Raw genomic sequence first — 12,176 nt, 5'->3', positions numbered from 1 at the left:
CCATCCATCCATTTCCTACCGCTTATTCCCTTTGGGGTCGCGGGGGACGCTGGTGCCTATCTCAGCTATAATCGGACAGAAGGCGGGTACACCCTGGACAAGTCGCCACCTCATCGCAGGGCTAACACAGATAGACAGACAACATTCACACTCACATTCACACACTAGAGACCATTTATCAATCAATCAATGTTTACTTATATAGCCCTAAATCACTAGCGTCTCAAAGGGCTGAGCAGTCACGGGTAGAACATGCTAACTCCACACAGAAAAATCCCGAGCCCGGGATTGAACCCAGGACTACTCAGGACCTTCGTATTGTGAGGCAGATGCACTAACCCCTCTGTCACCGTGCTGTCTTGGGAAATTGTGTAAGTTGTAAATATAAATGGAATACGATGATTTGCAAATCATTTTCAACCCGTATTCAGTAGAATATGCTACAAAGACAAAATATTTGATGTTCAAACTGATAAAAAAAATTTTTTTGCAAATATCTATTAACTTTAGAATTTGATGCCAGCAAAATGTGACAAAGCAGTTGGGAAAGTTGGCAATAAATACTGATAAAGTTGAGGAATGATCATCAAACACTTATTTGGAACATCCCACATGTGGGCAGCCTAATTGGGAACAGGTGGGTGCCATCATTGGGTATAAAAACAGCTTCCCAAAAAATGCCCAGTCTTTCACAAGAAAGGATGGGACGAGGTACATCCCTTTGTCCACAACTGCGTGATCAAATAGTCAAAGAGTTTACGAACAACGTTTCTCAAAGTGCATTTGCAAGAGGGATTTCAACATCTACGGTCCATAATATCATCAAAAGGTTCAGAGAATCTGGAGAAATCACTCCACATAAGCCGCATGGCCGGAAACCAACATTGAATGACCGTGACCTTCGAGCCCTTAGACGGCACTGTATCAAAAACCGACATCAATCTCTAAAGGATATCACTACATGGGCTCAGGAACACTTCAGAAAACCACTGTCACTAAATACAGTTTGTCGCAACATCTGTAAGTGAAAGTTAAAGCTGGGCGCAGTGGGAGAGTGACCGTGCGCAACCCGAGGGTCCCTGGTTCAAATCCCACCTAGTACCAACCTCGTCACGTCCGTTGTGTCCTGAGCAAGACACTTCACCCTTGCTCCTGATGGGTGCTGGTTGGCGCCTTGCATGGCAGCTCCCTCCATCAGTGTGTGAATGTGTGTGTGAATGGGTAAATGTGGAAGTAGTGTCAAAGCGCTTTGAGTACCTTGAAGGTAGAAAAGCGCTATACAAGTACAACCCATTTATCATTTATTTACTATGCAAAGCGAAAGCCATACAGTATATCAACAACTAACAGAAACGCCGCTGGCTTCTCTGGGCCCGAGATCATCTAAGATGGACTGATGCTAAGTGGAAAAGTGTTCTTTGGTCTGACGAGTCCACATTTCAAAATGTTTTTGAAAATATTCGACATCGTGTCATCCGGACCAAAGGGGAAGCGAACTATCCAGACTGTTATCGACGCAAAGTTTAAAAGCCAGGATCTGTGATGGTATGGGGGTGCATTAGTGCCCAAGGCATGGGTAACTCACACATCTCTGAAGGCACCATTAATGCTGAAAGGTACATACAGGTTTTGGAACAACATATGCTGCCATGCAAGCGCCGTCTTTTTCATGGACGCCTCTGCTTATTTCAGCAAGACAACGCCAAGCCACATTCAGCACTTGTTACAACAGCGTGGCTTCATAAAAAAAAAAAAAAAAGAGTGCAGCTCTTTTCCTGGCCCGCTTGCAGTTCAGACCTGTCTCCCATCGAAAATGTGTGGCGCATTATGAAGTATAAAATACGACAGCGGAGACCCCGGACTGTATAACGACTGAAGCTCTACATAAAACAAGAATGTGAAAAAATTCCACTTTCAAAGCTTCAACAATTAGTTTCCTCAGTTCGCAAACGTTTATTGAGTGTTGTTAAAAGAAAAGGTGATGTAACACAGTGGTGAACATGCCCTTTCCCAACTACTTTGGCACATGTGGCAGCCATGAATTTCTAAGTTTATTATTATTTGCAAAAGAAAAAATAAGTTTATGAGTTTGAACATCAAATATATTGTCTTTGTAGTGCATTCAATTGAATATGGGTTGAAAACGATTTGCAAATCATTGTATTCCGTTTATGTATACATCTAACACAATTTCCCAATTCATATGGAAACGGGGTTTGTAATAAAAGAATGGAACCCACACCACAAAGCTGCATCCCTCTATCATCTGTGTAGGAAATTCACTCCCTTCAAAACAAAATTACCTTGTAGACAAAAAGGATCCATTGAGGCAGCTTGCTGATGAAAACACCAAGTCAATCTCACTGAGAGAAAGACAGGAGGGGAGCAATCAGTGTCATTTCTAACCACCAAATTTCTGAAGAAATGACTGCACTGTGTTGGCAGAAGGATTTTACTTGATGATTTCTTGCGGGAGTCTTCCTGGTGAGTAGTCCAGCCATCTTTGTATTGTTTCCTCATTCAGGGTAAAAACTCTTCGCTGGGTTTCTGGTATTGCCACATTATCAATGTTTTGCGGGTCCTACAAAAACAAAACGTTACCAAAAAATAAAATTTCTAGTGCTGAAAAAAATTCCACAGTCAAAATACTAAGTTATTACTGAATAAAAACTTACATTGGCAGTACAGTAGTGAGCAAAGCTTTGGTCTCCTCCAGCATAAATCCTCTTCACACAAACATTCTGATCCATACCTACAAAAGGAAACTATTATGGATGTAACAGTACATGTATTCATTTTTTAAATTTTCTCTACAGTGTTTGGTTTTATACACCATTAGTAAGGGACAGGAAGTGTTTTTTGTGTCATGTGTTTATTCGCCAATCAAATATTAGCGTCTGCTAAAAACAGCTCATTAACTGCATGAGCTGATATCCAGCCGCGCTGGGCATTCGCACAGTATTGGATTGTGTGCATTAAAGCGGCCATTGAAAGACGAGGCGTGGAAGTGTGCAGAGCACGTCCACAAGCATGTAGTCCAGCTAGCTTTGACTAGCGGAGTCATGACCAGCAATAGTGCTAACTAAACAGAGAATGCAGGCACTTGTCTGTCATTTCTGGCCTGCGGTTATAATTATAGTATTAGTTTATTTGCATAGAGTTGCATACAGTTAACATGTGGTACCTCACATACTGTAGAAATAAATGTGAAATGTGTTTTTTTTAAAACAGCAGAAATGGAAAATAAAGCAAATAGATTTTAAGAACATGTTGCAATGTTGATAATAACCACATAAGATTTGACTTTAAATACATACAGTTTATACATACAACTGTTTGGACCTAATTAAAAGGCAAGATGATAGCAGTGAACTGACATTGTTCAGCTGCATGCTGCACTTGCAACTATTTACTAAAAAAACAAATAGTCACACTGTTAAAAGTATTACTGCTGCACATGCGTGAATTGTATCACAATTGTTTTTGTAAAAATGATTCTATATACTATCGTATTAACTTTGTATTTAAGCATTTTATTTAATACCAAATTACCTGCCAGCAGTTTGCAGAGGTTTAAATTGTATTTAAAAAAAAAAAAAAAAATTAGAGCTGTTTGCACAAAAGCTAAGCAGATTGATGTTTTGTATTTTTATACCCTTGCTGTACCGAACATTAAATGAACGTCCCCTTAAAGGGGAACTGCATTATTTTGGAATTTTGCCTATCATTCACAATCCGAATGTAAGACAAGAAAGAAAATGTTTTTTGATTGTTCCTTCATTCTAAGTCGTAAAATATCTCATGTACAAAGTGGAAAACAATGCTTTTTTTGTGTTGTGCAATATGGATGTTAGTGTTTTTGTTGTATTTGATCTTATATTTAGACATATTAATGAAGTATATGCAGTATCTATTTACTTATTTTTGTTTGACATTGCGCTTTACTTCTGTTACTGCATGTAAAAACCTGCACTGCATAAAACGTAATTTCCCCATTGTGGGATAAATAAGTCTTTACTATCCTATTCCGCCCATAAGGCACTCTATAAAAACTGCCATCAATACACTATTTACATCTGATGACCTGAACATTAGCCAAGTATTTGCAATATTTTTATTAAAAGTACGAACGCAGACATTCTATTTTTAGCGGCACCATGATCAGAGAGATAAATAGCTGTTATGTTGACAAAAAACGATGAGCTGGTGCATCGCATCAGAGTTGGTGAAACATAATTCTAGATTATAAAATCATGCCTCTCACCTGGATAGTAGAAGGATGTAGCCATTAACCAGGAAGTTGGTAAACATGGACATTCAACTTATACCCAGTGATGGCAAGAAATACAAGAAAAAAAACGCTCGTTTGCAGCTCTTTTTTTCAGTGGCCAGTGAATATAATGATTAATTCTTCATCTAAATAAGAAGATATAAACATACCATCAGTCCGCATCCCAGTGAGAGCAGACATTGTACAGTAAGTGGTTGTTTTATTATGTTCCAAGATTGTATATTTTGTTCTGCACTTAGCAATACTGCTGCATGATGATTAGCGAACAGTGTAATGCGTCTGTAAAATAATACCCCGCCGTATGCTTACAATGAGCAAAATAAGTAAATATTACAAATTATTATGAATGTGCTTGTTACTTTATCAAAAATACACTTACAGCCTGTATATAAAACGATGGAGGTTTTATGGATGTTTTTAGAGCGCTTTATAGGCGGAATAGCTTGACTCCCTTTAGCTCCATTAGCAGCTGACTTTTGCTAGTGTTTATCTACAAGTCAGAATGCATAACAAATAAAAACATGTGTAATTGTCTTACATAAGGATTTTGAAAAACAAAATTGCAATAAATAGTGCAGTTCCCCTTTAACACAGAAGTAATTAATGAACCATGAGAAGGCCGTCCTGCGTACATATGTATCATTTACTGTACAAAAAAAAAAAAAGAGTTAGTGTGATGCAATAAGAGTAGAGTTAGATTTTCAAAAAGTAGCATGACCATCACAAGCATGCTTTTTTGTTATAACATTGCTAATAATTATGATAATATTTGTCATTTTAAGGCTAGAAACAGTTAATTACAGTTGTACCCTCTCAGACAAAATTATGTGTACAACTTCACAAACAGACAGTTACTATTTCCTGAGGAGACAGTTCAGCCTCAAATACTCACTAGTATCATCAGGAGCACTGGAGGGTATCCATGAACCCTTGACAGGGCCTGGGCTTTTTCTGTTGCAGGTAGACCGTGTACCAAGTTGTCCATTACCTCCAAGACCAAATGAGTCCATCTTTTCACACGAGGGTGTGAAAGCCAGCGTGTGCTGCCTTTAAATGTAAAATGATCTAGGTTTTATTTAATGTGTATGAAAATATGTATTGCATTTCAAACATGAGTCTTACCTTCCACATACAATCTGTGTGACTACATTTCCCATGAGCTCAAACACTTTCCTTGGATTGATTTCATGGTTTGTAGAGTTATGTCCCAGCTGGCCATATCCTCCAGCTCCAAATGTAAAAACGCCACCTTCCTGTAAAATTAGGAATCATGCACAGGTCAGTAATATCACAGTTACAGCGCAGGGACAGATATAATAGAACATACAAAGATTACTCAGATGATAACACTTATCTTTAAAATATGAACCATAAAAAGGAGTCTATCAAAGAATAATCTCAGTGATTCAAAATTGTCATAGCGAAACATTTTCTAATTTGGTAGACAAAATTTCAAATCCCGGAGGTTTCCAGGTTAGATTTTGAACAGCAGCAAAGTAATTGCATCAAATCCCCTGTGTGATAATGTTTATTGAATTTTTGGAGACTCTAAACTTGTCTAAAAACACTGATAGTCGCTGTGTATCAGACTAAATCTACAAAACATCTAAATAAAGAGGTTTAACACCACACTTATTTTTTTATGTTCTAAATTTATAAGACAAAAACAGTATTAATTTTCATAATTTTTCTTAGAATAATATACTTTATTGTTGTGCTATGAATGATTAATCTCTTAACATTATGAGTCACGGCCATTATGAGTCAAAGCCATTTCAACAATTTAGAAAATTGTTTCATCTGTAAAAGCAATCATATACCTAAACTGTACTAACAAATACACGTGGTCAAAATTATTAGCCACCATAATAATTAATTGTTTGTAAAAGTATCTTGCAAATACTGTTAAAGAGAGCATTTTTACCCACACAGTTTGTCCAAACATACTGCTTTTATTTTGGTGCTTCAATTATTTTAGTTTGTGCACACAAACAAAAATTATTTAACCAAAAACTACCAGAGTCCAGATTATTAGCCGCCCCGGTGCAAATAGGCAATTACGTGTACTTTTTGCTGCATAACACACTGTAATACTTTGTTATCGTTTTGCACAAGTCTCACAAACATCTCTCTTCTTTGACAAACCTCTCAAGCTCCTCTATGATTAAAGGTCTGCTGCCATGGACCTTGGTCTTCAATTTATTCAGAAGATTCTCGATTGGATTCAAGTCGTGGCTTTGTGCAGGCCATTCAAAAACCTTCTATTTGGCTTTCTGGAGGTATTTTTTTCACCATTAGTGCCAAATGTTTTGGGCGTTATGTTGTAAGACAAAGCAGCAACCCATACCCAATTTTGCTGCGGACTGATTGAGGCCTTCCTCCAAAATATTCAAATATCCTTCTTTCTTTAGGACTCCTTCCATCTTGACAATATTTCCAGTTCCAAATGCACTGAAGCATCCCTACAGCATAATACTCCCACCGCCATGTTTAACTGTGGGGACCGTTTTCTTTGGGTTGTGTGCCTCTCCATTATTTCTACGAACATAAGCTGTATCTTGATGGCCAAAGAGCTCTACTTTTGTTTTATCCGACCAATAGATATGCTTCCAGTATGCATAGTCTTTTTTTAGGTTTTCCTTTGCATACTTCAGTCTGGCTCAAAGTTGTATTTTTTGCAGAAGTGGACTTTTTCTTCGTCTGCAGCCTCACAGTCTAGTTCCGGGGTCTTTAGACACATTTCTCACAAGCTGTCTTTTCAAGTCTTTGAAATATCTTGTTTCCTACTTCTGCCAGGCTTGTTTGGTACCATGTGGCTGTTTTTAAATTTCTTGATACTTCTCACTCCAGTTCTTGACACTTGGAACACTGTGATAACTTTGTGTATCCATCTCCTGCTTCGAGTGCATCAATGATGATTTTTCTTAAGTCTAAACTGATCTATTTTGTTTTTGGCATGATATTTTCTGAGTCCTGAATCATCCAGTGTGAACTGAATCTTCTCCACTGTTCTACATGTTCCTCTTACATATAGAGCAGTAAGTGTTCACTGGTGACTGCAAATAGGTTTGATTAATCAAAGCACATGGCCTGCCGCCTCTCAAACTGGTGAGAGTTTTTAAGGGGGATAATAATTTTGACTCTATTAATTTTTTTTTTTTTTGTGCAATAACTTTCTTCCTGTGTGCAAATAAAAATATTGTAAGCATCCAAAATGGAGGTAGGCTGCTTGGAAAAGATGTGTTAAAAATGCATTTCTCTCTATAACAGAACTTGGGAAATAATGAAAGATAATTTTTTTATGGGGGGCTAATAAATCTGTCTTCAAGTGTAATTCAATACTGGTGCAGTGTATTTGCTTAATGAAAAGAATAGGTAAGTATATAACTTAACTTGGTCAGAGCGGCTGTGTGATCTTCTCCACAGGAGATAAAAATTACTCTCTGCGATCTCAGTGACTTTAATAGGGATGGAAAATATCGGTCTGGGAAATAAAAAGAAAAAAAATTGTTTTAAATTATCCTTAGAATGAATTTGCTGAGAAAAATATCTGAAGCTTTATTAACCTTCTCACCATTGCAGTCATTGAGACCCAGCTGACCAAACTTGTTCCGTCCCCAACCAAACACGGCTCCTGAGAGAGTAAGGGCGAAGCTGTGAGCACCTCCTGCTGATATCTGAGCAAAAGGAATGCCCTGCAGAGACTGAATGATTTGGGGGGTGGAAACGCTTTGCCCATTTGCTCCCAGCCCAAGTTGTCCGTATCGATTTTGACCCCAGGTGAAAACTTGGCCCGCTGCAGAAAAAAAAACATGACCCATTAAGAATATAATTTCAATAAATACTGTCTATTCATTGTATAAATCATCCTCACCTTTTGAAAGTGCAAGGGAGTGCCAGTATCCACAGGTGACTTGAACAATTTGAACATCACTCAAACTCTTGATGTTTCTGACATTTTCAGAGAGAGGAACAACAGGATCGCTTATAATGTAGCCCTTTTTTCGGTAGATAAAGTATCATACACGCAGGTTTTACCTAGGTACACGAACACATTCCTCAAAGTTATTTAAGCCCAGCTGCCCATCTGAGCCCAGGCCCCACGAGAAGACCTGCCCGCTGTCGTTCAAGGCAAGTGTATGTGACTCTCCACAATACACTGCTGTTATGATCTGAGCATCAAGAGCCACAACCTGCTCTATTTAGAGGACAATAAAAAAATAAAATGTATTTGGGATGGATTTTTTGTCATCCTATTTTAAAGTCACCAACCTGGTTTCTTCCTGGACTTCTCATGACCCAGCTGACCCAGATCATTGCAGCCACAAGTGTAGACCGTGCCATCACTCAGTAGGAAAACAGTGTGCTTGCGTCCACAGCCCACATCCACCACTTGCTTCCCGTGGAAAAAGTCACATTTTCTTGGTTCAACCACTATCTCCTCATCGATGCCACCCAAACCCAACTGTCCATAGGAAGCATTGCCCCAACACAGCATTGTCGTCCTTCTGTGTGGCTGAATAAGCCAGAGGGGTCCTATGCGAAATAAAAAACAATCATACAGCATTCAGATAAAAAAAAAAATGGGATACACAAAAAGGAATTCTACTATGGTTACCTAGCAAGCCGAGCCAAATAACGTTATAGCAGTGGTTCTTAAAGGCCTACTGAAACCCACTACTACCTGATAGTTTATATATCAATGATGAAATATTAACATTACAACACATGCCAATACGGCCTTTTTAGTTTACTAAATTACAATTTTAAATTTCCCGAGAGTTTCGTCTTCGAAACGTCATGTAATGATGACATGTACGCAAGACGTCACAGGTTTTTAGGAAGTATGAGCGCTGCGCACACACAGCTAAATGTCGTCTGCTTTAATGGCATAGTTATACAGTTTTTTGGACATCTGTGTTGCTGAATCTTTTGCAATTTGTTCAATTAATATTGGAGAAGTCACAGTAAAAAGATGGAGTTGGGAAGCTTTAGCCTTTGGCCACACAAACACACGGTGATTCCTTGTTTAAAATTCCTGGAGGTGAAACTTTCCTATGGATCAGAGCGCGGTCGAGAGAACATGGATCCCGAATACATGTCAACCAGCAGGTTTCGGTGAGAAAATTGTGGTTAAAAAGTCAGTTCTTACCGGAGAAAAGCTGAGCTTGTGCCGTCCATAGCTGCCGTCGACTCCCCTGAGACACTGCGCGTCAAGACACCCGTGGAGACACCCTTTCGACTATCAGGTAATATTAAACTCATTAAACACTAGCAACACAATAGAAAGATAAGAGATTTCCCAGAATTAACCTAGTAAATGTGTCTAAAAACATCGGAATCCATCCCAATGCAATCGCGTTTTTTTTTCTTCAACTTTTTTTTTTTCTAGTCCTTCGCTATCAACATCCTCAAACACGAATCTTTCATCCTCGCTCAAACTAATGGGGAAATTGTCGTTTTTCTCAGCCCGCATACCACTTTTTGTTGGAGGCTCCCATTAAAATCAATGTGAATATGTGAGGAGCCCCCACACTTGCGACGCCATCGTCTGCGACTTCCGGTAGAAGCAGGGCTTTTCTCTTAGCACCGAAAGTTGCAAACTTTATTGTGGATGTTCTCTACTAAATCCTTTCAGCAAAAATATGGCAATATCGCGAAATGATCGAGTATGACACATAGAATTGACATGCTATCCCCGTTTAAATAAGAAAATCTCATTTCAGCAGGCATTTAACCTTGTTGGAGGTACCGAACCCCATTAGTTTCATATGCGCATTTATTGAACCCTTCTTAGTAAAAAATAAAATTGTTTTTTTTTTTTTCAAATTAAAGACAAAGTTATGTGTTTTTTGGTAACACGTTAGTATGGAGAACATATTCTAAGTAACAAAGACTTAATTTAGCTATTTGGTTAGGGTTAGAGGGTTAGGGTTATAATGAGGCCATGGTGAATAAGGCATAAATACGCAGGTACTTAATGATGACTAGTTAAGGGCCAATGTGTTACTAATTTACATGTTAATGAGCCACTAATTAATGGCGAATATGTTCCCCATACTAAAGTGTTACCATGTTTTTTACTGGTGCACAAAATGAACCGTGCATGAACATCACCTTGTTCAAAAACAAAACCAACACAGTGCATAAACTCACAACAAATTACACACCTGCAAATCAGTCAGTTGTTGTCGTATCCGTAACACGCAGATAGGGACAAGTTTTATTGAGACGATGAGTCGGGTGTGTTTGGCCCTCCGCCGAACCCCTGAGGCCGACTCATCGAACCCGTTGGGTTCGATCCAACCCAGGTTAAGAACCACTGCGTTATAGAGAGCAATAACGTTACGACAATACAACAACTAGATCCGTGAGCCTGATTAGCGGGAGGCGTGTTTCTGCATTTAGCCGGATAAACATATGGACATACTCGAGGCTAACCAGGTAACACGTAGACAGATAAGCAAAAAATCATTCAGAAGAATTACGCTTGTAAAGCAACACGACTCATCGCAGCTAAAATAACACTTCCGGTTTATGTTCCAAATTAAAGTGAGCAGTCACTGCTATTAGCGGCGATCCGACCCCAAAAAAACATCTCGCTAAGAACTAAAGTAATATGTTTGTGATAGTCCTGTTTTGTGAATGAATCCAAAAATACACCAAGGCTAACGCCATGCGAGCAACGTAAAACTAGCACGCTTCAGAAGCGAAAGCAAGGTCCAGGGCAGTTACCTTGACATAATTGGCTCGAAGGCGTTGTTAGCCTTAGAATAAATGTTCGAAACTGTTTTTGGCGTAGCATATAAGCTTTGCGAAGGTAACGACAACAGTAAGTGGAACAAAACACACCGTGGAGTTTATTTAGTTGGGACGTCACCTCGCGTAATTACCTCAGCAAAACGTGAACAGGTTCCTTGTAGCAAGCGCGCATACTTTCTAAAGGCACAGAAAATACACCAAAACGTTTCGTTTTTAAACGAAGCGCTAAAAAGAAGTCAAGGCAAATCTTACAAATTGAGACAGATCCGATGACTGTTTTGTTCAAACCACGTCGCCAGTCACGGTCAAGATAAGCCCATGAAGATTCTCACAGAGCTTCACCACACTACACATATTCTAAATATGTCAACAACTGCTGTTTAGCCTCACGCTACATGTTTCTTTCAAGTTGGATATGTTTTTCTGTCGCCGGTTACACCTTTGGACATAAAAGTCGTCATATACCGGTAAGCCACGACCAGACACTTACAGTGGACTCAAGTAGCTCCCCATTGCATACTGTTGAATATGAATAATACCTACATTGCTGTATCCTAAGCAAAATGAGTGATTTTTTATAATGTTCGTAAATGCATGTGTACTTTTAATTTGAAAGTAACGAGTGTTATTTCCGCTACTGACGTGCTCTTTACCTCAAGATAGTGAGGAACAGTCGAGAAGCATCCACACAGCTCTCGTAGCCTGGGTGAGTGGTCTGCGCATGCGCGGGAACTGTACTATACATACGTGAGTGCACACGTACACGCCCACAAGGACACTCTATTTGTGCATGATAGCTAGTGCCGCACCCCCTGCCACCCCGAACGGGAAAAGCTGTAGGGAAATGGATGGATGGAGCTAGTGAAAATACATTTAAATTATTTATTGTCTGTGTTTGTTATCACAAAGTTGTCTGTGCTCATAAGGTTCCGAGTATACGTTTTGGCATATAAACCAAAGTACATATTGGAATTGTTGAAGTTTGAAATAATTGCTTAAAAAGACCCTAAAATAAGTGAGAAATAAAAAACGTATACTTTTGCCTCATGTTCAGCAATTTTACTCCAGAAGTAATATGTAGGGCAGTGGTTTTGCCAACGTTTTTGACAAGATATCACCTCAG

The 12,176-nt window shown here is 39.0% G+C and overlaps 1 protein-coding gene across 1 annotated transcript in view; it reads right to left on the bottom strand.

Moving 5' to 3' along the window:
- herc4 (HECT and RLD domain containing E3 ubiquitin protein ligase 4) overlaps window positions 1-11,464 on the bottom strand; it is a 29,559-nt gene extending 18,095 nt beyond the window's left edge. The window contains exons 1-11 of the mRNA XM_061910755.1: window positions 11,306-11,464; window positions 8,564-8,827; window positions 8,330-8,489; window positions 8,166-8,242; window positions 7,866-8,087; window positions 7,680-7,775; window positions 5,414-5,540; window positions 5,184-5,338; window positions 2,676-2,752; window positions 2,457-2,581; window positions 2,304-2,363 (exon numbers count right to left, since the gene is read on the bottom strand). Of these exons, the coding sequence (XP_061766739.1) occupies window positions 2,304-2,363; window positions 2,457-2,581; window positions 2,676-2,752; window positions 5,184-5,338; window positions 5,414-5,540; window positions 7,680-7,775; window positions 7,866-8,087; window positions 8,166-8,242; window positions 8,330-8,489; window positions 8,564-8,789 (1,325 nt within the window). The 5' untranslated portion in view covers window positions 8,790-8,827; window positions 11,306-11,464. The remainder of the gene's footprint in view (window positions 1-2,303; window positions 2,364-2,456; window positions 2,582-2,675; window positions 2,753-5,183; window positions 5,339-5,413; window positions 5,541-7,679; window positions 7,776-7,865; window positions 8,088-8,165; window positions 8,243-8,329; window positions 8,490-8,563; window positions 8,828-11,305) is intronic.
- Between the last annotated feature and the right edge of the window lie 712 nt (window positions 11,465-12,176).

Source organism: Nerophis ophidion, linkage group LG09 (assembly GCF_033978795.1).
Source record: "Nerophis ophidion isolate RoL-2023_Sa linkage group LG09, RoL_Noph_v1.0, whole genome shotgun sequence".
Classification (NCBI taxonomy): domain Eukaryota; kingdom Metazoa; phylum Chordata; class Actinopteri; order Syngnathiformes; family Syngnathidae; genus Nerophis; species Nerophis ophidion.
The sequence above is the reverse complement of the archived record's forward strand: the minus strand, read 5'-3'. Positions and strand labels throughout refer to the sequence as shown.